Source organism: Telmatherina bonti (assembly GCF_933228915.1).
Source record: "Telmatherina bonti genome assembly, chromosome: 19".
NCBI classification, from domain to species: Eukaryota; Metazoa; Chordata; class Actinopteri; order Atheriniformes; family Telmatherinidae; genus Telmatherina; species Telmatherina bonti.
This window is the reverse complement of record NC_136617.1, coordinates 6,300,293-6,323,461: the sequence shown is the minus strand read 5'-3', so window position 1 is coordinate 6,323,461 and position 23,169 is coordinate 6,300,293. Positions and strand designations below refer to the sequence as shown.

Genomic DNA, 23,169 nt, shown 5'->3' with positions numbered 1-23,169 from the left:
CGTCCCCCATAACGTCACATAACCCTGATCCGTCCCCCGTAACGTCACAGAACCCTGATCCTAACCCGCTACCATCACAGAACCCTGATCCGTCCCCCGTAACGTCACATAACCCTGATCCGTCCCCCATAACGTCACAGAACCCTGATCCTAACCCGCTACCATCACAAAACCCTGTTCCGACCCCCGTAACGTCACATAACCCTGATCCGTCCCCCGTAACGTCACATAACCCTGATCCGTCCCCCATAACGTCACATAACCCTGATCCGTCCCCCATAACGTCACATAACCCTGATCCGTCCCCCATAACGTCACATAACCCTGATCCGTCCCCCGTAACGTCACAGAACCCTGATCCTAACCCGCTACCATCACATAACCCTGATCCGTCCCCCGTACCATCACATAACCCTGATCCGTCCCCCATAACGTCACATAACCCTGATCCGTCCCCCATAACGTCACATAACCCTGATCCGTCCCCCGTACCGTCACATAACCCTGTTCCGACCCCCGTAACGTCACATAACCCTGATCCGTCCCCCATAACGTCACATAACCCTGATCCGTCCCCCATAACGTCACATAACCCTGATCCGTCCCCCGTACCGTCACATAACCCTGTTCCGACCCCCGTAACGTCACATAACCCTGATCCGTCCCCCATAACGTCACATAACCCTGATCCGTCCCCCATAACGTCACATAACCCTGATCCGTCCCCCGTACCATCACAAAACCCTGTTCCGACCCCCGTAACGTCACATAACCCTGATCCGTCCCCCGTAACGTCACAGAACCCTGATCCTAACCCGCTACCATCACAGAACCCTGATCCGTCCCCCGTAACGTCACATAACCATGATCCGTCCCCCATAACGTCACATAACCCTGATCCGTCCCCCATAACGTCACATAACCCTGATCCGTCCCCCGTAACGTCACATAACCCTGATCCGTCCCCCGTAACGTCACAGAACCCTGATCCTAACCCGCTACCATCACAGAACCCTGATCCGTCCCCCGTAACGTCACATAACCCTGATCCGTCCCCCATAACGTCACATAACCCTGATCCGTCCCCCATAACGTCACATAACCCTGATCCGTCCCCCATAACGTCACAGAACCCTGATCCGTCCCCCATAACGTCACATAACCCTGATCCGTCCCCCATAACGTCACATAACCCTGATCCGTCCCCCATAACGTCACATAACCCTGATCCGTCCCCCGTACCATCACATAACCCTGATCCGTCCCCCGTACCATCACATAACCCTGATCCGTCCCCCATAACGTCACATAACCCTGATCCGTCCCCCATAACGTCACAAAACCCTGATCCGACCCCCGTACCGTCACAGAACCCTGATCCGACCCCCGTACCGTCACAGAACCCTGATCCGACCCCCGTACCATCACAGAACCCTGAACCGTCCCCCGTACCATCACAGAACCTGATCCGACCCCCGTACCGTCACAGAACCTGATCCGACCCCCGTACCGTCACAGAACCTGATCCGACCCCCGTACCGTCACAGAACCCTGAACCGTCCCCCGTACCATCACATAACCCTGATCCGTCCCCCGTACCGTCACAGAACCCTGATCCGTCCCCCGTACCGTCACAGAACCTGATCCGTCCCCCGTACCGTCACAGAACCCTGAACCGTCCCCCGTACCATCACATAACCCTGATCCGTCCCCCGTACCATCACAGAACCTGATCCGACCCCCGTACCGTCACAGAACCTGATCCGTCCCCCGTACAAAGACAGAACCTGATCCGTCCCCCGTACAAAGACAGAACCTGATCTTGGGCACATCGACAGTTGGTAACCTGAAAGTCGGAACGTAGCATCGTCTCTACGACAGAAGCTAATTTGGGGCATTTAGGTTCACTTTGGTGAACAGAATCCAGTAAAAACCAGTTTATCCAGCTTCTTTCTGAAGATTCGACAGTTTCCCAGTGTTCCATGCAGAGGATGCTGCCGGATGATCCATCTGATATATCACGCTATTAATCCCTGCGCCGTAGCATGGGGGTGATGGCTGCGACATCATGACTTATCTCTGTCCCAACTTATTAGGGGATAAACTCACCTGATGAATTTTATTTCATCAAAACAAATCCACCGCGTCCGCCACTATCCAGCTAACAATGGTTGGTTTCCCGCGAACCCCCCAGGTGACTGTGTGCTGGTAAAACTAGCTGGGAGGAGGCTGGTGTTTCCGTTCCGTCTGAGTCATTTCATACCGGCTGTGGCAACAAGGGTTCCCTCCTGAGGAGGCAAATAAAGCAGAAGGAAGAAATGCCTTCGTTTTTCCCTCCTCCACCCATCCTGCCAACAAAAAAATGAAATTATTAGTTCCCCTCTGAGTCATCCGCACTCGCCCAAAACACCAGAAATAATGCAGACTTGTTCCAGGAAGAGATGGTAAATTAATCACCACCTTCCCCCCAAAACAAGCTTTCACTTCTTTTTTTTTCTGGACTTTTCTGCTTCTTTACGGCTTCTGTAAAGTTCCGTAGAAACGAACTTCATCCTGTTGACGAAGGACCAAAACAAACACAACGGACTTTCTGAAAGCACCATTCTGACGCCTGATTGATGCATTCAGGGACAGATTCACCCGTAACAACATAGTCTGAACCAGTTGTTTGTTTGTTTTCACGTGACTTATAGCTCTGCCTCGCAGCTCTAATCAAACTTTCCCTTTCACACTCCGACGTTCATTACCGACCGCCCAAGTGTTCAAGTTTAGAGCATAAAATCCAGATATTTTCTCATTTTGTGTTCATAAAACCACTGTGCGTTTGTGTTTCTCGCCCTGAAACGGTGAGTTTTATGGGCATCATGTGGCCTTGAAGCGAGTCCTCTGAGGTTCACAGAGTGACTCATCTGGAAGAAATCAGAAGCTAAAATGGAAAGTTTCTCTTTCCACTCAAACCAGCGAATCCATGAAGGCTGGTTGAAGGATCTGAGCTTCAACCCTGAAAAAAGGAAAACAATAAACATGATACAACCTGATGTTTTTATATGTAAAAGATAATAGAAAGTATTTAGTTTTCCTCGCTGTGTTTACCAGCTCGGGCTGCCAGAGACTGAAGAAACTGTTTGTGTCACAACCTGAGCTGAGTGTCAAAATAAAACCACAGTAGTTGATATTTAAAAAAACAACCTTTTTTTTTTTTTACATTTCTGAGTGTTTTCTTTCATCAGCTGCTGTTTGGATCACACTAAATCCATCCATAAGAAAACAAAAGAAAGGGTTGGTTTCCTCAGGTCTTATGGGGCGAGACAGCATGTTTTCTGCTGGGTTTTTTTTTTGTTTTTTTATATATCGGCTATCAAATCCAGTGTGGATATGTGTGAGTAGCCCAATTATATATTTGTGTACAAATTAGCATTTTCATGTGTGTACTGTTTAAATATTATACGTAAACATTTTGCCGATGTGACACAAAACAAATTCCAGACTTTGTTTGACACTGAAGGTGCATTTTATCGTACAGTATCGCATCGTAGAAAATCGTTTCGTAAAGGATCAAAGGTACAGTATCACCTCGTGCCAAATTGTTTAATGAAGGATAAAAGTACAGTATCACATTGTAGCAAATTGTATTGTGTGGGATTAAACGTAGTGTATCGCATTGTACCAAATCGTATGGTATAGGGTCAAACGTACAGTATCACAATGTATCAAATTGTATCATAAAGGGACTAACGTACAGTATTGCATCGTAGCAAATTGTATCGTATAGGATTAAATGTACAGTATCACATTGTAGCAAATCGTATCATATAGTATCTAACGTAAAGTATCGCATCGTAACAATTTATATCGTATAGAATAAAATGTATAGTATCACATTGTAGCAAATTGTATCGTAGCATATAGGTTCATATTTCATTGTAATGTAATGTAAAGTATTGCATCTTGTCACATCAAATCAAATCACACTGTACTATGTCTCATATTGTAATGAATAGGATTGTATGACATCATATTGCAAAGTACAGAATCATATTTTATAGTGATGTACGATCTGGTGTCGCATCATATAGGATCCCTTTGCTTCATATTGCATCATATCACATCATATTGCATCATATCATGTGTTCCGCTCTCTTTGCAGATCTCGGACATTCAGGTCAACGGTCAGTCAGACGACATGACGGCCAAAGAGAAGCTGCTGCTTTGGTCTCAGAGGATGGTGGAGGGATACCAAGGTCTGCGCTGCGACAACTTCACCACGAGCTGGAGAGACGGCCGTCTCTTCAACGCCATCATCCACAAACACAGGTGAGACCTGATGACGCAGGACTTATGAAATCCCCTCGTTTTTTTATACGTTCACCAGACGGGGATTTCTGGAAACAACATAAATCCAGAATCTGAGTCAGAACCAGACTTGGTTCAGTTCAAAGGATCTTAAAGTGAATATTTATATATTTAATCATATTTTAGTTCTCTGGGATCCTAAAAGGACTTTCCAAAACTCTTCTTTACTTCTTTGGTTCTGTTCTTAGTCCAGATGATCCCACACTGCTTCAGTAATGTTGAGGTCCGGGTTCTGGGGAGTATACGTTCCTCTGTCGGACCAGTTGAGGTCCAGGTTTTGGGAGGGTCCATCCCTATGTTGGACCCGTTGAGGTCCAGGTTCTGATGAAGATCCGTCCCCCCATTGGACCTGTTTCCACTGATCTTCAGTCTAGTTCTTGGGTCATGTGACCTTCAGCCTTTTCTGGCGTCTTGAAGCCCCGTTTCCATGGAGACCGTTTCTATTGAGGCTTCAGCCAACAGTAGATGGATCAGCTGAAGGTCCAGATGGATATCTCAGGTCCTGGTTCAGGTCTTCAGGAATCCTATCAGACTGTCTGCTCTTTCTTTTTTTCACAGATAAAACTACAGAAAGGGAAACAAACGATGTGTTTTTGTGGCTGCTGGTAACAAAGATCGTACAGATCCAGTTTAAACTGGTTCTTTGCAAAGTCGACACAACTCTGGTTCATCCCTTGAGTTAGAAGCCATTTTTCCGCCTGAAGGATTCATAAATCAGACTTAAATCTCCAACAGGTCCTCCTGTTCAGAGACATGTTCCTCCGGGTGAAGCGGTTCCTCGTCCTGATAGTAGTCTATACATTCTGTCATCATGAACAATAAGAAATATAGTTAGACCCCTCAGTTTACTGTAAATCTGTAAAAACTCTGACCAATCCAAACGTTCCGACCCAAATAGAGTTGTTCATTTCTTATATTTTGAAGCTTCTTCTCCCGGCTCCCCTCCTCCCCCTCCAGCAGTGCATACCTGATCGCCACACCCTGCATATAAACAGCATGTTAGGATGAAAATACAAAGTAGTGAAGAAGAAACTCAGAAGGCAAACATGGCTGAGAAAATGCAGGAAGGATTTCCCGACCCGGCTCGGTTTATTTGCCTCCTCCTGCTAAACAGCCGAGAAAGAGAAAATGGTTGGTGGAAAAAGGGGGAGGAGCCAAGACACGGCACCGCCTTCTCACCTGGCTAGCTCCCCAACAGTTACTACAGTTACTTCTTTAAGTGGAAAGAAAAACTGAAAACCTTCAGAAAGCTGCAGAACTGATCAAAACTATCTTTAACATTGGAAAAATATCGTCTGGAGAAAAACTAGACAAATTTCAGTCCCTTTCCTGCTTCTGAAACCTGTCCAGACTCGGGACCCTGCATCACCGCGGGACATGAATTTTACACTCTTCTCTCTGACCTCCTGCATATTTCACGTTTTTCTGTCATTTTTCTTTTTAATATTTATTGCTGTTGGTTCAGAGGCAGGAATGTCTTCATCCACTCTCTTCACTGACTTGTCAGGACGAAGCAGAGCTGAAGATAAACAACGTACGTTGTTCTCAGCGAGTTCGCTGAGCCTCTCAAGATTTTAAACCAGAAGGTTATTCCACTTCAGTCCATCATGGGAACAAATGTCCTCCAATGCAGGTTGAGTAGAAATCAGAATGTGCAGATTAAAGACATGAAACAGATCGTACTGCTTTACTGGGAGTTTTCAGGAACCATCTGGAAGCAAACCGAGAAGCAGGTCAACGCTGCGGTTTGGACCTCATTCACATCTGGCTTTGTTGATCTCAGTGATCAAACATCTTAGATATTTTGGAGCAAAATCAAGCAAATGTTTCCGCAGACTGACGGCGGCTTCACCTGAGCAGCAGAAACATTTACCCTTCATGTTTCTGTTTGATGTGATTACAGTCTGATCAGCCGCTAATCCCCAGATTAAACATACATCAGGGACAACTTAATTTTTTTTTTACAGTCATCTAAAATCAATCAAAAAATAAAAGCAATCAAATTATTACGGTCTTATGACATGAAATCGTATTTTACTGTGTCCCATCGTATCGTAACAAATCATATCAAATCAAATCAAAGATACTTCATTTATCCCAGAGGGGAAATTCATTCAAGCCAGCCAAGGTCAAACATACAAACATGTAACATATCGTATCATAACATGTCGTATTGTAACATGTCGTATCGTAACATATCATATCACATGTCGTATCGTAACATGTCGTATCGTAACATGTCGTATCGTAACATATCGTATAATAACATATGGTATCGTAACATATCCTATCGTAACATATTGTATTGTTACATGTCGTATCGTAACATGTCGTATCGTAACATGTCGTATCGTAACATATCGTATAATAACATATGGTATCGTAACATATCCTATCGTAACATATTGTATTGTTACATGTCGTATCATAACATATCGTATCGTAACATGTCGTATCGTAACATGTCGTATCGTAACATGTCGTATCGTAACATATCGTATAATAACATATGGTATCGTAACATATCCTATCGTAACATATTGTATCGTAACATGTCGTATCGTAACATGTCGTATTGTAACATATTGTATCGTAACATATCATATCGTATCTTTAGCAACAGGATGAGATTTTCGGAATATTCCAGTTTATGCACGAAAGACCCTTCAGGTGAGACACGGTAGTGGAAGTGTGTATTATGAGTGATTCATGCTAACATCGTTATTTATCACGTGTTCATCCTGCGCGCTGAAATCTTCGGCTTCTACTTGCAAAAACGAGAAACGGGAGAAAATGGATGGAGATTTGGGGGTTAATGCTACAACTATCGCAATTAATGATGAGAAATCAGGAAGCTCTGCATTTGAGATAAAATAGAAAAACAGCTTTTTGTTCTCCGAACTTTCACCGTTGCACCAACGTGAAGCCAGACAGGCTGCAGCTGATAAAATCATCCTCCGTAATAGATCAGTACCAGCCGCCTGTTAAACCCTCGGGAGGTCGCCTAAATGCTGGAACGCTGCACTTTGAGCCTGTTTCCTGGATGGCTCCATGTGTTGCTTTGCATAACCGCAGAGCTGAGATCGTTCTGTGCCAAAAAGGGGAGTTTTCTCTGACAGTGAGGCTGCATCGCATTAATCTGAGAAAAGGTTTGGCCTGGAGGAATGTTCAGCGAAGGCTTGGCAGGTCACAGCAAAACACAGCTACGCTGTCGGCTCTGCCGCAGATTCCTTCCATCTGGGGAAAGAAGATGTGCGGAGGACCTCGGCGGCATGGATCCTGCTTTTAAAGCGTCTCCTCGGCTTCTTTTTTAAACTCTTTCTTCAGTTTTACCACCAGAAAGCAGAATGCACAAGCTGAGGAAAAAGTTCAGCTCGAAGAGGCGTCTGAACAGCGCCTCCAGCAGCACCGCCGGCTCCGTCAGCGACCTGGAGGACCGGGTCATCATGTTGTGCGAGGACGTCCCCAACCAGACCTCCTTCGCCTCGTGCCGGAGCTCGCGTAGCCTGGGAGCCCGCTCCAGCGGAGGGTCCCAGAGCGAAGACCCCGCATTGGGATCGCGGCCTCCCGTCATCCACCTGAGCAGAGACCGGCTGTCTTTCAGACGGGCCTGCGGCGCCAGCAGAGACCCCCGGCTTCCAGTCATGCAAGTGTACGGACGCCTGAAAATGTGGAGTTTTAGGAATTTTCTCCATTATCTGCGGAATTTCTGGGCATGAGAAGCATTTTCTTTATCCTTTAAGAGTTACGAGATGCTTGTTGGAGCATGTCTGCAGCTCGTCTTCCTGGCAAAGTGTCCGTCTCGCTGTGTTTATAATGTCATTTGGGAATTAATCCTCTGGAGCAGCGAGTCGTGTTTTTCTTCATCAGAAAGACGATAAACCTGCCCTGAAGCGACATCTGGCTTCTTTTATTAGCTTGCTGGAAGAAACGGCCTGATCATAACACTGTTGGGATTTATTTTGTCTGTTTTCAGGAGATCAAATATTAGTTGTTTTTAACTAAACAAGTCACCTGAAGATGAGGCCTGATGTTTAATGTTTCGCTGTTTTGACGCGTTTTGTTGGGAAAGCTCCATCCTCGTGCATTAATGGCTGCTCTGTGATCACGTAGCGGTGCATCACCTCCTGTTTGCTCCCTGCAGGCCGACTCTGGTCGACATGGGTCAGGTGTACCGGCAGACCAACCAGGAGAACCTGGAGCAGGCCTTCAGCGTGGCCGAGAGAGAACTGGGCGTCACCAGACTGCTGGACCCCGAAGGTGAATATCAGAATAATCTGAGCAGAAAATCCTGCCGTCCTATTGGTTAAACGTTTACAAACGCTGGTGAAGGTAAACTGAACGTTTAAAGGAAGTAATGCTGACAGGGAAACCATGTGTACAACACATGTTCACATATATATACACACATGTGCATAAATGTCTGATGCTGGAACGATTTCATGTGATTCACATGTGATGACCATGTGAACCACATGTGGATTACAATATGGTTTATATGGTAATTATGTATCGAATGCATGGTTCACATGTGATGAACATGTGAATCGCATGATGAACATGTGAATAATGTGGCTTACAATCTGGTTTACATGTGATTCGTGTAGAAAACATGTGATTCACATGTGCAAACATGTGGTATTGGAAAGATTTCATGTGATTCACATGTGATGAACATGTTCATTGCCTGATGAACGAGTGAATAACATGGATTACAATATTGTTTACGTGTGAATCATGAATAAAACATGTAATTCACATGTGATGAGCATGTGAACGTGCAAACGTGTGCTATTTGAAAGATTTCACGTGATTCACATGTGATGAACATGTGAACCTTGTGAAAAACCTGTGGTTTTGGAACAACTTCATGTGATCCATGTGTAATGATCATGTGAATATCATGGATTACAATATGGTTTACACGTGATGAATGTGATTCACATGAGCACCACATGTAAATTAAAAGTATGATTAATGTGTCAAAGACGTAGTTTTAATGGTTATGAAAAACACGTGAATCATTTGTCAGACATGCGCTTCACATGTGCACTGCATATAAATCCCATTCGATTCACATTTGTCAAGCACATTATTCACATGTGAACTGCAAACTATTTATGTGTTTTTGAGAAACGCGTAAATCCCATGCGATCCACATGTGACTGACATGTTTTCATGGTTCTCACATCAGCCAAATGTATTTATATTCGATTCACATGTTTTCTATGTGAATTACATAAAAACGTTCCAAATGCACATTAACATGTGTTTCACATGGAAGAACTGGTTTGGTGCTTTTCTGATTCTCTAAAATTAGTCTCAGCTGAATCCTCCCAGTTCTTCCAGTTTAGATGTTTTGTTTGTTTCATAAAGTAAAGAATAAAAATGAAATTCTGTAAATTTTGCTCATGAAATTTCAATATGAAGGATAATAACGCCGTTTTCTTCCTCATGGTCTCTGTAGACGTGGACGTCCCGCATCCAGATGAGAAATCCATCATCACCTATGTGTCCTCGCTGTACGATGCCATGCCCCGAGTACCGGACGTCCAGGATGGAGTCAAAGCCAACGTGAGTCTTCCTCTTTATTTTAAAAAGTCAGTTTGAATCAGTTTTATCCGGATGCAGTTCAGTCCGGTACATGATCCAGTTAGTCCAGTTAAAACCTCCATCGGGACCAGAACCAGGAACGAAAACCTCCATCTGGACCAGCACCGGGAAGGAAAACCTCCATCAGGACCAGAACCAGGAAGAAAAACCTCCATCAGGACCAGAACCAGGAAGGAAAACCTCCATCTGGACCAGAACCAGGAAGGAAAACCTCCATCAGGACCAGAACCAGGAAGAAAAACCTCCATCTGGACCAGAACCAGGAAGAAAAACCTCCATCTGGACCAGAACCAGGAAGAAAAACCTCCATCTGGACCAGAACCAGGAAGGAAAACCTCCATCTGGACCAGAACCAGGAAGAAAAACCTCCATCTGGACCAGAACCAGGGAGGAAAACCTCCATCAGGACCAGAACCAGGAAGGAAAACCTCCATCAGGACCAGAACCAGGAAGGAAAACCTCCATCGGGACCAGAACCAGGAAGGAAAACCTCCATCAGGACCAGAACCAGGAAGGAAAACCTCCATCAGAACCAGAACCAGGAAGAAAAACCTCCATCAGGACCAGAACCAGGAAGGAAAACCTCCATCTGGACCAGAACCAGGAAGAAAAACCTCCATCAGGACCAGAACCAGGAAGGAAAACCTCCATCAGAACCAGAACCAGGAAGAAAAACCTCCATCAGGACCAGAACCGGGAAGGAAAACCTCCATCAGGACCAGAACCAGGAAGAAAAACCTCCATCAGGACCAGCACCGGGAAGGAAAACCTCCATCTGGACCAGAACCAGGAAGGACGGCCATCTTCCTGTTCCTGAGCTCTGTTGGGAAAGTCCGCCATGAAGCTGCTTGGATGTTTCGTACGTTCGGCGGGATCAGACGACACGATCAGAAAGTTTCGGGTTGATGCAGAAGACGACGTCAACTCTTCGTCCTTCACGCAGGTTCCATCAACTCCAGCACAGCAGCACGATGGTTTCCAGTTCGGTGGAACAAGCGCAACATGTTTAACCTGCGACATGGTTTCTGTCTGAAGGCTGAAATTTAGTTTTAAAATATGAATATTTTCATAATAAAATGCAGAATGAGTTTTGACAGGTGAGGGTGCCAAGATTGGGTATAAAAGAGTCATCCAGAAACTGAAACCATCACAACAACTCAGTCCAGCTGGAGACCCAGAACCAGATCCTGTTCATTCCTCTGCGAACTGGAAACTCTGGGAGGAAATCAGGAAGGTTGATGTTAAATTATCGATTGACATTCTGTTGTGTGTCTGTGGAACATCTTCAGGAGCTGGAGCTGCGCTGGCAGGAGTACTACGAGGTGGTGACCATGCTGCTGCAGTGGATCAGACACCACATCCTGGTCTTCGAGGAGAGGAAGTTTCCCACCAGCTACGAGGAGATCGAGGTGATTCCAGTCACACTGTCTGCCTCTTAACTTCACGGAGAGTCAGGTCTGCAACGTAGATGTAGACGCGTGGTAACCGCTAAAAGTCCAGAATCTCGGCTAAATATAAAATATCGCCACTACTCAAACAATATCTCTCCATGAAAGTGCCAACCTTTGCCTGAAAAACCTCGATCCACCAGGATAAAACATAAAAACTCCATTTCCCAGAATCCTTTAGGAGCCGTTTCCCGTCTAATTTCCACCAGCTTACGTGGATTTTATTGGACGGAGACGGGCGTTACAGATTCCTCCCACATAATTTCAGATTTGGTTTGAAATCGTCTCTCTTTTATCTTTTTTTCTGTTATGTAAACATTTTGATTGATTCAACAACTGACTGACGACTGTTGAGACCACAGACTGGATATAAAAGATGGGCGGAGCCTCCGTGACGTCACCCGTAGGTTTCTGAAGAGCTGAATTGAAGCTCGGTGGGCGGTTCCTACCATCACCATCTTGGCAGGGGCATGCGTGTCGTCTCTCCTGGAAAATACAAATATGGGTAAAGGAGGTGTCCGTGGGGTTTCCGCTCCTGGTATCGTTGTAGCGCCGGCCTGCGGTGGTTTTGCTCTGGGCTGGCGGGTCCCACTGGGTCGTGGTTGGGGCTGTGCCACGGGGGGGTATGGGAGGCCCTGGGGCCTGTGGGGTGCTGGCTCTCCGTCCGGCCCAGTGCCCACCGGGCCTGCTCGCCGTTGCCCTGTGCTACTCGGTGCCCCTGCCCCGTCGTGCCTGGGGGCTTCCTTTGCTCTGGGCTCGGGGACGGCAGCGCTCTCTGCTTTGGCTGCCTAGACTCTGTGTTCGGTGGGCCTGCTGGGCCCTGGGGGCTTTGGGGTCCTCCCCAACGCTTCGGGCCGTGGTCGTTGCCCTCACTAGCACTCAGTTGATCGCTGATGGCATCTCCACAGGTTGCATGTGCATACCCGCAAGTGTTCATCTTTCCACCCACTTCCTGCTAAATGTTGCAGATGTTAATCTGCAGGTATGTCCGATAACGGCTGTGTGTGCGTTTACTTTTTTTCTTTGCATATTGTTAATACTCCACTTTCTATATCTTATTGTACTGTAATACTGTCGTAGTTTTTAATGTTTTTGCAAATACCGTTTGTTTGTTTTTTAGCAGCTTAGACACGCTCTTTTCTCTTCTTTCTTTTTCTTTTCTCTTTCTTCTTTTTTTCTTTCATCTTTTCTCGTCCAGTCCAGCGCTGCCATATCAAGTCCGGTGATGATTTCAATAAAATATTTAGAATATCAAGAGCAGCCTGAGAGCAGGACATGTCTCCCTTGACAACAAATATGTCAGGCAAAAATATGGCGCAGAGATGCTGGAGAGGTTTAGAAAAACATTCACACCTCCCACACAGTTGTCATGAAGGTAAACCTGAGATGGATTTTTGTACCAGGCTGTAAACATGTTTATTTCTGCTGTAAACATGTTTATTCCTGCTGTAAACATGTTTATTCCTGCTGTAAACATGTTTATTTCTGTTGTAAACATGTTTATTTCCGCTGTAAACATGTTTGTTCCCGCTGTAAACACGTTTATTACTGCTGTAAACATGTTTATTCCTGCTGTAAACATGTTTATTTCTGCTGTAAACATGTTTATTCCTGCTGTAAACATGTTTATTTCTGCTGTAAATATGTTTATTCCTGCTGTAAACATGTTTATTCCTGCTGTAAACATGTTTATTTCTGCTGTAAACATGTTTATTTCCGCTGTAAACATGTTTATTCCTGCTGTAAACATGTTTATTTCTGTTGTAAACATGTTTATTTCCGCTGTAAACATGTTTGTTCCCGCTGTAAACATGTTTATTTCTGCTGTAAACATGTTTATTTCCGCTGTAAACATGTTTATTACTGCTGTAAACATGTTTATTCCTGCTGTAAACATGTTTATTTCTGCTGTAAACATGTTTATTTCCGCTGTAAACATGTTTATTACTGCTGTAAACATGTTTATTTCTGCTGTAAACATGTTTTTTCCTGCTGTAAACATGTTTATTTCTGTTGTGAAGTTGGTCTTTTTAACATGGGAGTCTATGGAGATTTGCTCTGTTTTGCAGCCCCTAGTGGATGAAGGGGGAACTGCAGTTTTTGGCTCATAAGCATAGGCTTTACTTTTTACCGCTGGAGGCTCCGTCCATCTTACATATACGGTCTCTGGTATAAACTGACACAAACGCGGCGACATCAGTGCCAACCTGCTGGTTAAATGAGGTTAGATTGAGCCGAATCGCTGATGGAAGCAGAAGGTTTTTAGTGTAACGACCTCTGCATGACGATGAAGTAACTCATCTTTCTTCTTTAACTCTGCAGATTCTTTGGCGTCAGTTCCTGAAGTTTAAAGAGACGGAGCTTCCCGCTAAAGAGGCGGACAAGAACCGCTCCAAACACATCTTCAAGTCTTTTGAGGTGCGTTTTCTCTCCAGATGATTGACGGTTTGGTTGATGAGAAATGGAAGAAGTGGCGGGATGTGTGCTGTTTCGCCGTGCAGGGTGCAGTCCAGGCCGGTCAGGTCAAGGTCCCTCCCGGTTACCATCCCTTCGACGTGGAGAAGGAGTGGGGCCGCCTGCACGTCGCCATCCTGGAACGCGAGCGTCTCCTCAGGACGGAGTTTGAGAGGTGAAGTGAACCTCATCACATGATTTCTGTTGCCAAAGCAAAGGAACCACAAAGCACCATGAGGATGACTCATTTCCTGACGATGAAATCCACACTGGTAACAACATGCTGAGCAGTTTGCTTCGCAGGGTAGGAAAGAAAGATGAAATTAAAGGAAACACATGATGGCTGCGTCGTCATGGCAACAGTCTTCACAGTGAAAAGGTCCTCTGATAGTCACTCAAACATATTGTGCATCACATGCTCGGCAGGGCGTAGCTCTGGAGCCTCAGCAGGACTTTAGAAAGTTGTGATCTGAGAGGGCAGCGAGATCACATCATGGCTTTCATGCATCAGGGATATCAGTTCTTATTCCGCAGCAGGACGGAGTGAGTGCATGGTTTACCTCACACACCCGAGCCGTGCAGGTTTGATGTGGCTTTCTGACCTCTGACCCCTCCCTCCCCCCCTCCCCTGCAGGCTGGAGCGTCTCCAGAGGATTGTCAGTAAAGTCCAGATGGAGTCGGGGGTGTGTGAGGAGCAGCTCAACCAGGTGGAGACGCTGCTGCAGTCGGTGAGACACTAACTCTGTTTCTATCCAGCTTCCTGTGCATGAAAAATCTTCTGCAAACATCTGCATGAAAACGTCTGCGGGGGTTTGGGGGGGAGGGGGTGTTTATAGGGACAGTATCTCCACATGTATAAACGGTTATGAATCGGTGGAGATATTTTCCTAATCTAGCTGCCCTCATGCTCCCACACTCGGCTCCTGCTCCCGGAGACCCGGAATTGAACGAAGCGGTGAAGAAAGATGGACGGACATACCGGCCCTTTATACTGCTGTGGTTTTTATCCTCTAGAGGGCAGCAGTGTTGCTACTGTGGCTCTGAATTTAGCCAGTTTTCAGACACGTTTAGCGACATTTTAAACACGAGGCTGCTCGTGACAAATCAAGCGTCTTTTTCTGCAGTTTATAGAGACTTTTGGAGAAAGCACATAGCATGAAGCAGGTAGCACGTAGCATGTAGCACATAGCATGTAGCACGTAGCATGTAGCACATAGCAAGTAGCAGGTAGCATGTAGCATGTAGCACATAGCAAGTACCATGTAGCACGTAGCAAGTAGCAAGTAGCACATAGCAAGTAGAAAGTAGCACGTAGCATGTAGCAGGTAGCACGTAGCATGTAGCACATAGCATGTAGCATGTAGCACATAGGAAGTAGCAGGTAGCATGTAGCATGTAGCACATAGCAAGTACCATGTAGCACGTAGCAAGTAGCATGTAGCAAGTAGCACGTAGCAAGTAGCATGTAGAAAGTAGCACGTAGCAGGTAGCATGTAGCAGGTAGCACGTAGCGTGTAACAGCTAGCACGTAGCATGTAGCAGGTAGCACGTAGCATGTAGCAGGTAGTACGTAGCAGGTAGCAAGTAGCATGTAGCACGTAGCATGTAGCACGTAGCAGGTAGCACGTAGCATGTAGCACGTAGCAGGTAGCACGTAGCATGTAGCAGGTAACATGTAGCAGGTAGCATGTAGCAGGTAGCACGTAGCATGTAGCAGGTAACATGTAGCAGGTAGCATGTAGCAGGTAGCACGTAGCATGTAGCAGGTAGCATGTAGCAGGTAGCACGTAGCATGTAGCAGGTAACATGTAGCAGGTAGCATGTAGCATGTAGCAGATAGCAGGTATTAGTAGCATGTAGCACGTAGCATGTAGCATGTAGCACATATAGTTGACTTCTGGCACCTCCATTTTCTTGTTTCCAGCAGCTGTCTTAGTTTTATTTGTGATTTTGAACGAAAATATTTGACTTTTAGTCACGTTTCAGTTATTTCTACATGTGACTGTAAACTCATCAGTTTTTTATGAAGCTACTTTTTATTTCAGTTTTACTCAACGAAAACTCCCAAAGCTTTTAGCAGAAGTTTATTCAGTTTTAATAAAACAATTATTCTTTTAACGAACTAATTTACGTCAGTAAGTATTAAAAACTGGAGTCCCTGTATGTCGGGGCTCAATATAAAGTCATGAATGATTTGCAGCTTTAAATGAATGTTTTTAGTGTAGATTTGTAAATGAACTTTTGTCGTCCTGCAAATAAAATCTACCCGAAACGTGCAGAAAAGGATTTGCATGGTTGTAAAAAGGAGGTTTATTTGTGGGAAAAAGTAGAAGTTTTTCCGTAAACATCCTGTTCAGAGACGCGAAGCACGAAACTGCATGAAGCCCGACACGAATTTCATCCTTTTCTCTTTGCCGTCTTCTGATTGGATGATGACTAATCTAGCTGTTCAGTCAGAGAGCAGATGGCTTCCTGTTCTTCCTCTCCAGGCTCTAAAACCAGAGTAAATATTGATAGGTGATCAGATTTCTGGGATTCTTTCCACTAGTTTGCAGACAGATTTAACTCCATCTGCCCGTTTCTTTCCTGATGGATTAATCTGAAAATATGTCTGTTTCCGACCCTGAGCTGTTGACGATGCTCCATCATCCATCAGTGAAGTAATAAACTCTGTTGCATGTGTGTGAAACTAGTGAGCGCAGGTGTGTTCTGCAGCATGTGAGCAGCATGCATACAGGTGTGGGCGTGGCCAAACAGATGACGTGCAGCGTTGCTGGTACTTCTTAGCTTTCGACAGTCAGATGACGAGCAACAAAAGGCAGAAATGTTGCACATTTTGAACGTCTGACACCATTTTTATCCAGTTTCACCAGCGAACACTCAGCAAATGTTTCTCTCTTCACCGCCTCGTTATCGTCAACAAGAAGAAAAAGCTTCGAAACGGAATCGTTTTGTCATCGTTGACTAAATGGACACCGCTCGGAAGAGGCTCGGTCCTCACGCAGCATCCGGCCCAGCTGCAGCCGGATCAGATTGTCATCGTCACAATCTGATCCGATGTGGTTTACCGTCACATCTTAATCTGGGTGTTTACATAGACGTTTTAATTCCTGTTTAACTCTGAATAAAAGTTCATTCTGCTTTAAACTGATTAAAACCCACCATGTAAACAGTTTTATTCCTATTGGACTTCATCTTTATTTGTGTTTTAATCCCGAACTATTTAATTCCTCTGTCATGTAAACCTTCATTCCGCTCTAAGTTAACTCCGGTCATTCTGAGCATGCTCGTTACCTTGTCCTGTCCCGATGACGCGCCTTGTTTTGCCTCCTGTGTTCGGTGGTCTATCTTTCTTCTCCTTCTCAGTTGCTGCAGAAAGTGAAGTAGTATGCTGGTGTCGAGCTGCTACTTCACTTTCATTATAAAATAGCAGTAAAACTGGAACTTATTATGTAGTTTTTACAAGTTACGACTGAAAAAACGAGAAGCAGGGAGACAACTTTGTTTATTTCCGGTATACGTCATACGTCACGTGCACCCTCTGTCTAATCAGAACCCTTCCCAACCCGCCGCTCTGAAGAGGAATTAAGGCGTGTTGCATGTAAACCTCCATACGGAGGAGAATTATTTCATTCCAACTTATAAAACACCATGTAACCGTACCCCATGTCTCTTTGTGAAAAGTGTGACAACAGCCTGGAACTTGTTGCAGACTGAAAACCAGTTAATAAAACTAAAGTCCTGATAAAACTCCATATTTCCTCTCACTCGGCATCATTCCTCCCGGCTGCAGCTTGCGTTACTTTTATATGCACCACGCTGATTATGCAAATTACACGATGACATCATTTAGCAGGTTTTGGGACGGCCAATGGCGACGTTTCTTACTGAGGGGTTTACAGCAGTGAAGTTTTCCAGCAAAGTGAAAAACTAGTAGTTTTTAGCTTCGTCTTCCGTCAGAAACCTTCTGATTCCTCCACCTCGGCGTGTTCTGACCAGTCCTGGTTCTTCACCTTCAACAGCGGCTCCACGAGCCTCGGTGACTGACGCAGCTTTTCTTCCTCCTTGTAGGACGTGAGGACGATGAGTTCTGGGAAACCTGCTCAGCACGCGGCCGAGGTGGAGGCGGATCTGGAGAAGTCTGAGGGAATGATCCGCTTCCTCTTCAACGACGTGCAGCTGCTGAAAGATGGCCGCCACCTCCAAGCTGAGCAGATGTACCGCAGGTGCCGTAAGCCGAGCTACGTCCTTCCTGAAGGCCATGCTTCGAAGCTCTGACTTTCTTCCTCCGTCTGCAGAGTCTATCGTCTCCACGAGAGGCTGGTAAACCTCCGCAGCGAGTACAACCTGCGGCTGAAGTCCGGCGTGACCGCCACGCAGATCCCCATGACCCAGGTCCACAGCGTCCAGGTCCTGCAGCAGGCCGCCTCCAGGGGCCGGCCGGAGCTGGACGAGGTCACCCTGCGCTACGTCCACGACCTGCTGGGCTGGGTGGAGGAGAACCAGCGGCGGGTGGACGAGGGGGAGTGGGGCTCGGACCTGCCCAACGTGGAGTCCCAGCTGGGCAGCCACCGAGGCCTGCACCAGTCTGTGGAGGAGTTCCGCTCCAAGATAGAGCGAGCCAAGGCCGACGAGGTACCCGCATGCTTCCACATGAGGCCAAAACACACTCATCACTTATTTATCTGAGAAACACCCATAAAACCCAGAAGTAGAACCAAAGATAGTTCATTTCAGGAAGAGGGCTCACTCAGACCTAAACAAAAACCTTTCTACCTTCAATACGATGCTGAGAAACGAGACCAGTCCAAATCTTTTCATCCTCCGAGGTGAAGCTTAGTCCAGACACGTCCTGAAGGAAGACATTACGGCGTTAAAATCCCCTCCCATCGTACAGCCGAGGTGTCCAGGTCAAGGTGTCCAGATGTGTCCAACACACCTGAACCATGCAGCTGAATTCTCTCTGCTCTGCTGACGACACATCCAGGTCGTTGGAGCAGGGATGCATCTAAAAGCTGCAGGATGGAAGATCTCCAGGACCTGACTTGGACACCGCTGCTTTACAGCATCATTCATTACTTTACGTCAGTGTTTTCCAACCTGTGAGAGATCATCAGGTGTGTCCTGAGAAATCATCCAGTCTCACCTGATTGGTCGAAAAAGCAGCTCTGTGTTCATCTGAACAGGTTCCAGTGAAAGATAATAAAATTCCTTCTTCTTGTGTTTATCTGGTTTCTATTCCAGAGGCTTTGATGAGATGAACTTTATATTAATAATATGGTTTTTTTTTAATATAAGCATTTAGGTTTGTGGTGTTCCTTGGATCAAAAACCTTGAAAAACTGTTTTAGGGGGTAAAATGGGGTAAAACAAAAAAAGGGGGACACGGGTTGAAAATGAATGTCTTGGAGGAGCTGGCGTCACATCTCAGATTTTACTGATTAATTTAGATCAAACTAATAAAGTGAATGAAATCAGGGTCAGAATTGGATTCTCAAACTTGTCGCTGGATGACGGGAAGATTAGAGAAGACAAAGTGATTTAGACTTCCAAACAATCTGATTTACATTCAGTTTCAACTTTTAAAACTCCTTTTCTTTGGTTTTATATCAGAATTCATGCTGAATTTTCTTTAATCTAACTTTGTGGATTCTGTTGCACTTGGATAATTATTAAGTTGGAAAAGATTTATGTTCAAATAAAGCAATAAAACGTTATTTTATCAGGTTAAAGTGAGTAACTGCTTCTGATGTTTTCCTGTTTCAGAGTCAGATTTCACCGGTTAGTAAAGGTGCATACCGGGAATATCTGGGAAAACTGGAGCTGCAGTACGGAAAACTGCTGGTGAGTCATATAACCAGATCTGATCTGACTAACCGGACGTGATCGTGACTGCAGTCATTTATTTTCATCTTAAAAAGCCAAAACTTTTTTTTTTCTTCTTTTAATCCGTCCGTTTGCAGAACGCATCGAAAGCTCGTCTGCGCCACCTGGTGGAGCTCCATGCCTTCATCAGCGCTGCAACCAAAGAGCTGATGTGGCTGAACGAGAAGGAGGAGGAGGAGGTCAGCTACGACTGGAGCGAGAAGAACACCAACATGGTGTCGAAGAAAGAGAGCTACTCGGTAGGTTAAACCCGCAGCCGCTGTGGTCCTGGAGCCCGGAGACGTGATGCTGAGCTGCTGTCTGTGCTGCAGGGTTTGATGAGAGAGCTGGAGCTCAGAGAGAAGAAGGTGAACGGCGTCCAGGCCACAGGAGACAAGCTGCTGCGAGACGAACACCCTGCCAGGAAAACCATCGAGGTGGGATCTCCGTCTGCCGTTCAGCTGCTTGCATCGCAGATGTTGTCGCGTAAACCTCCGTCTGTCCTCCGCAGGCCTTCACAGCCGCGCTGCAGACTCAGTGGAGCTGGATGCTGCAGCTGTGCTGCTGCATCGAAAGCCACCTGAAGGAAAACACCGCCTACTTCCAGGTACGTCCAGAGACGTGGCTGCTGCCTGCATGTCCACAGACGCCTCTCAGACTTTCCTGCTTTTTATTCTTTATACAGTTTTTCACTGATGTCAAAGAGGCAGAAGAGAAGATGAAGAAGATGCAGGACGTCATGAAGAGGAAGTACACATGCGACCGATCGGTCACCGTCACCCGGCTGGAGGATCTACTGCAGGATGCAGCGGTGAGTTGATGCACATTCACACGTTTCAGATTTAAAGACTTGACTTTCATTTGGTGACCCTGAAGTGTTTCACAATAAAAAGCCACAACATCCCTCAGTTAGCTGAAACACTCTGCAGTGAAGCTTGTTCCATCCTCCACCACCAGCCAGAACGTTCTTCTTCTTCTCACAGCTCCGAGAAGAAAATGACGTTGAAGACAGTTCTCGACACATCGGGCTGCAGAAATTTTTTCTTGCGGGGCTCTGAGAAGTATCGTGTGATTGGTCGGACGTGTGAGGTGGGCGTGGTTAACATGGAGAAAGCAGGAAGCTGCTTCTGCGTTTTTACTGTTGCAGGTAAAACGGATCGTTTTGATAAAACAGCTGATCGAGGTGGTGAGAAAGTACCAACATTTTTACATTAAAACACTCGGACCCAGCCGCGTGCACGCCCCGCCCAGCCACATGCACGCCCCGCCACGCCACGTGCATGCCCCGCCCCGCCATGTGCACGCCCGCCATGTGCACGCCCCGCCCCGCCATGTGCCCGCCCCGCCCCGCCATGTGCCCGCCCCGCCCCGCCATGTGCACGCCCCGCCCCGCCATGTGCCCGCCCCGCCCCGCCATGTGCACGCCCCGCCCCGCCATGTGCACGCCCGCCATGTGCCCGCCCCGCCCCGCCATGTGCCCGCCCCGCCCCGCCATGTGCACGCCCCGCCCCGCCATGTGCACGCCCCGCCCCGCCATGTGCACGCCCCGCCCCGCCATGTGCACGCCCCGCCCCGCCATGTGCACGCCCGCCATGTGCACGCCCCGCCCCGCCATGTGCCCGCCCCGCCCCGCCATGTGCACGCCCCGCCCCGCCATGTGCACGCCCCGCCCCGCCATGTGCACGCCCCGCCCCGCCATGTGCACGCCCCGCCCTGCCGCGGACGAAGTTGCTCGTTAGATATGAAACTAGAAACTCGGAGAGCGGAAAGAAGAAGTTTTTTCTTGTTCTTGCTTCTGGTGGAGGATGGAACAAGCTTCAGTCCTAACAATCCACAGTTTGCTGAAACTGAAGCTGCAGCTACTTTTCTTCTTCTACTCCGAACATTATGACTGAAAAGGAACAAGTTTTGTGGCAAAAGCTTGTGAAGTGAATAAAAAAGTCTCTCTTTTATAGAAAAAAATCTCTTATAGTAAATGTTAACTGTGATGAGTAAAGAGTTTTTACCTGCTGGAAGTTTTGGGTCTGCACCATTTCCTGACCGGGTGAGCCAGCAGCGAGTCGGGCGGGAGGAGTTTACTTATATATTTGTAGAAATGTGAAATAGGCTCAGCGTGGAAATTTTCTTCATTTATTGTCCAAAATACCGAAGAAGGATCTTTAAAATCCGCTTGGAGACCACCGATGCTGGATGTGTCCCCACCAGCAGGTGAGCCGGTTCAGCCGATGTAAATGAACCTCTTCTGGCTGCATTCGGTAGTTTTATAGCATGCCTGACTGACGCATGCATCGATGAGGGAAAAGAAACACAGGTTTGATCATTCTGATGTCTTCGTGGCAGGATGAGAAGGAGCAACTGGCTGAGTTTAAGACTCACCTGGAGGGCCTGAAGCGGCGAGCCAAGACCGTGGTCCAGCTGAAACCGCGGAACCCTGCCAGTCCCATAAAGGGGAAGCAGCCCGTCCAGGCCGTCTGCGACTTCAAGCAGATGGAGGTAAACCTCAAACCCCGCAGTCTTTCCTTCTCTGTGTGGCGCCGGGTGTGAGCGTGTGTCCTCGTCCCGGTCCAGATCACGGTCCACCGCGGGGACGAGTGCGCTCTGCTGAACAACTCGCAGCCCTTCAAGTGGAGGGTCCTGAACGACAAAGGCAGCGAGGCGTCCGTGCCCTCCATCTGCTTCCTGGTCCCCCCCACCAATAAGGACGCCGTGAACAGCGTCGCCGGGTGAGTTCCGGGTGACACACATGACCCGAACACGTGCACGCGCACGCTAACGCACGTCTCTCCCTCCTCAGGCTGGACGGAAACCTGCAGCGCCTGCAGACCATGTGGCAGACCTTGTTGGTGGATCTGAGGAGCCTGCTGTCCTGGCAGTACCTGATGAGAGACGTCCACATCATCAAATCCTGGAACATCACCATGGTAACACCAAGCAAGCTGAAGACGTGCAGAAAACCCCCGTTTGCTCCTGCAGCCTCTGAACAGCTGCTTCTGCTGCAGTTTAAGACCCTGCGGGTGGAGGAGTACCGGCTGGCCCTGCGGAACCTGGAGCAGCACTACCAGGACTTCCTGAGGGACAGCCAGGACTCGCAGATGTTCGGGGCCGAGGACCGCATGCAGGTGGAGTCCAACTACAACCGAGCCAACCAGCACTACCACTCCATGGTCAGCTCTGCAGAGCAAGGTGGGTGGGAGCGTCCCGCTTCCCGTTGCTGCGACATTTTCATCCATTCTGAGTGTTTGTGTGTAAACTGACGGATGGGTTCGTGTTGCAGGCCACCTGCCACCCGCTGCAGGTAAGGTCTTCAAAACCGGAGCTTCTGATTGGCTGAAAATGATGCATTAACACGGCCCTTCTCTTCATCCTCACTGATGTTGGTCTTCCTCCTAACAGCGCTTCTGGTCATGTTCCTGTCCTGTCTCTGTGCATGTTTCCTC

General features: G+C 47.0%; 1 protein-coding gene across 7 annotated transcripts in view; it reads left to right on the top strand.

Moving 5' to 3' along the window:
* Window positions 1–23,169, top strand: part of pleca (plectin a) — a 131,271-nt gene that overhangs the window by 85,249 nt on the left and 22,853 nt on the right. For all 7 annotated transcript variants that reach the window (XM_079258655.1, XM_079258654.1, XM_079258653.1 and 4 more), the window contains 19 exons: window positions 4,148–4,314; window positions 8,498–8,613; window positions 9,821–9,927; window positions 11,256–11,375; window positions 13,737–13,832; window positions 13,916–14,043; window positions 14,503–14,596; window positions 17,940–18,094; window positions 18,167–18,503; window positions 19,634–19,711; window positions 19,831–19,992; window positions 20,065–20,169; window positions 20,244–20,339; window positions 20,418–20,543; window positions 22,073–22,225; window positions 22,301–22,455; window positions 22,527–22,653; window positions 22,732–22,915; window positions 23,007–23,027. In XM_079258655.1, coding sequence (XP_079114781.1) covers window positions 4,148–4,314; window positions 8,498–8,613; window positions 9,821–9,927; window positions 11,256–11,375; window positions 13,737–13,832; window positions 13,916–14,043; window positions 14,503–14,596; window positions 17,940–18,094; window positions 18,167–18,503; window positions 19,634–19,711; window positions 19,831–19,992; window positions 20,065–20,169; window positions 20,244–20,339; window positions 20,418–20,543; window positions 22,073–22,225; window positions 22,301–22,455; window positions 22,527–22,653; window positions 22,732–22,915; window positions 23,007–23,027 — 2,527 coding nt within the window. The remainder of the gene's footprint in view (window positions 1–4,147; window positions 4,315–8,497; window positions 8,614–9,820; window positions 9,928–11,255; window positions 11,376–13,736; window positions 13,833–13,915; window positions 14,044–14,502; window positions 14,597–17,939; window positions 18,095–18,166; window positions 18,504–19,633; window positions 19,712–19,830; window positions 19,993–20,064; window positions 20,170–20,243; window positions 20,340–20,417; window positions 20,544–22,072; window positions 22,226–22,300; window positions 22,456–22,526; window positions 22,654–22,731; window positions 22,916–23,006; window positions 23,028–23,169) is intronic.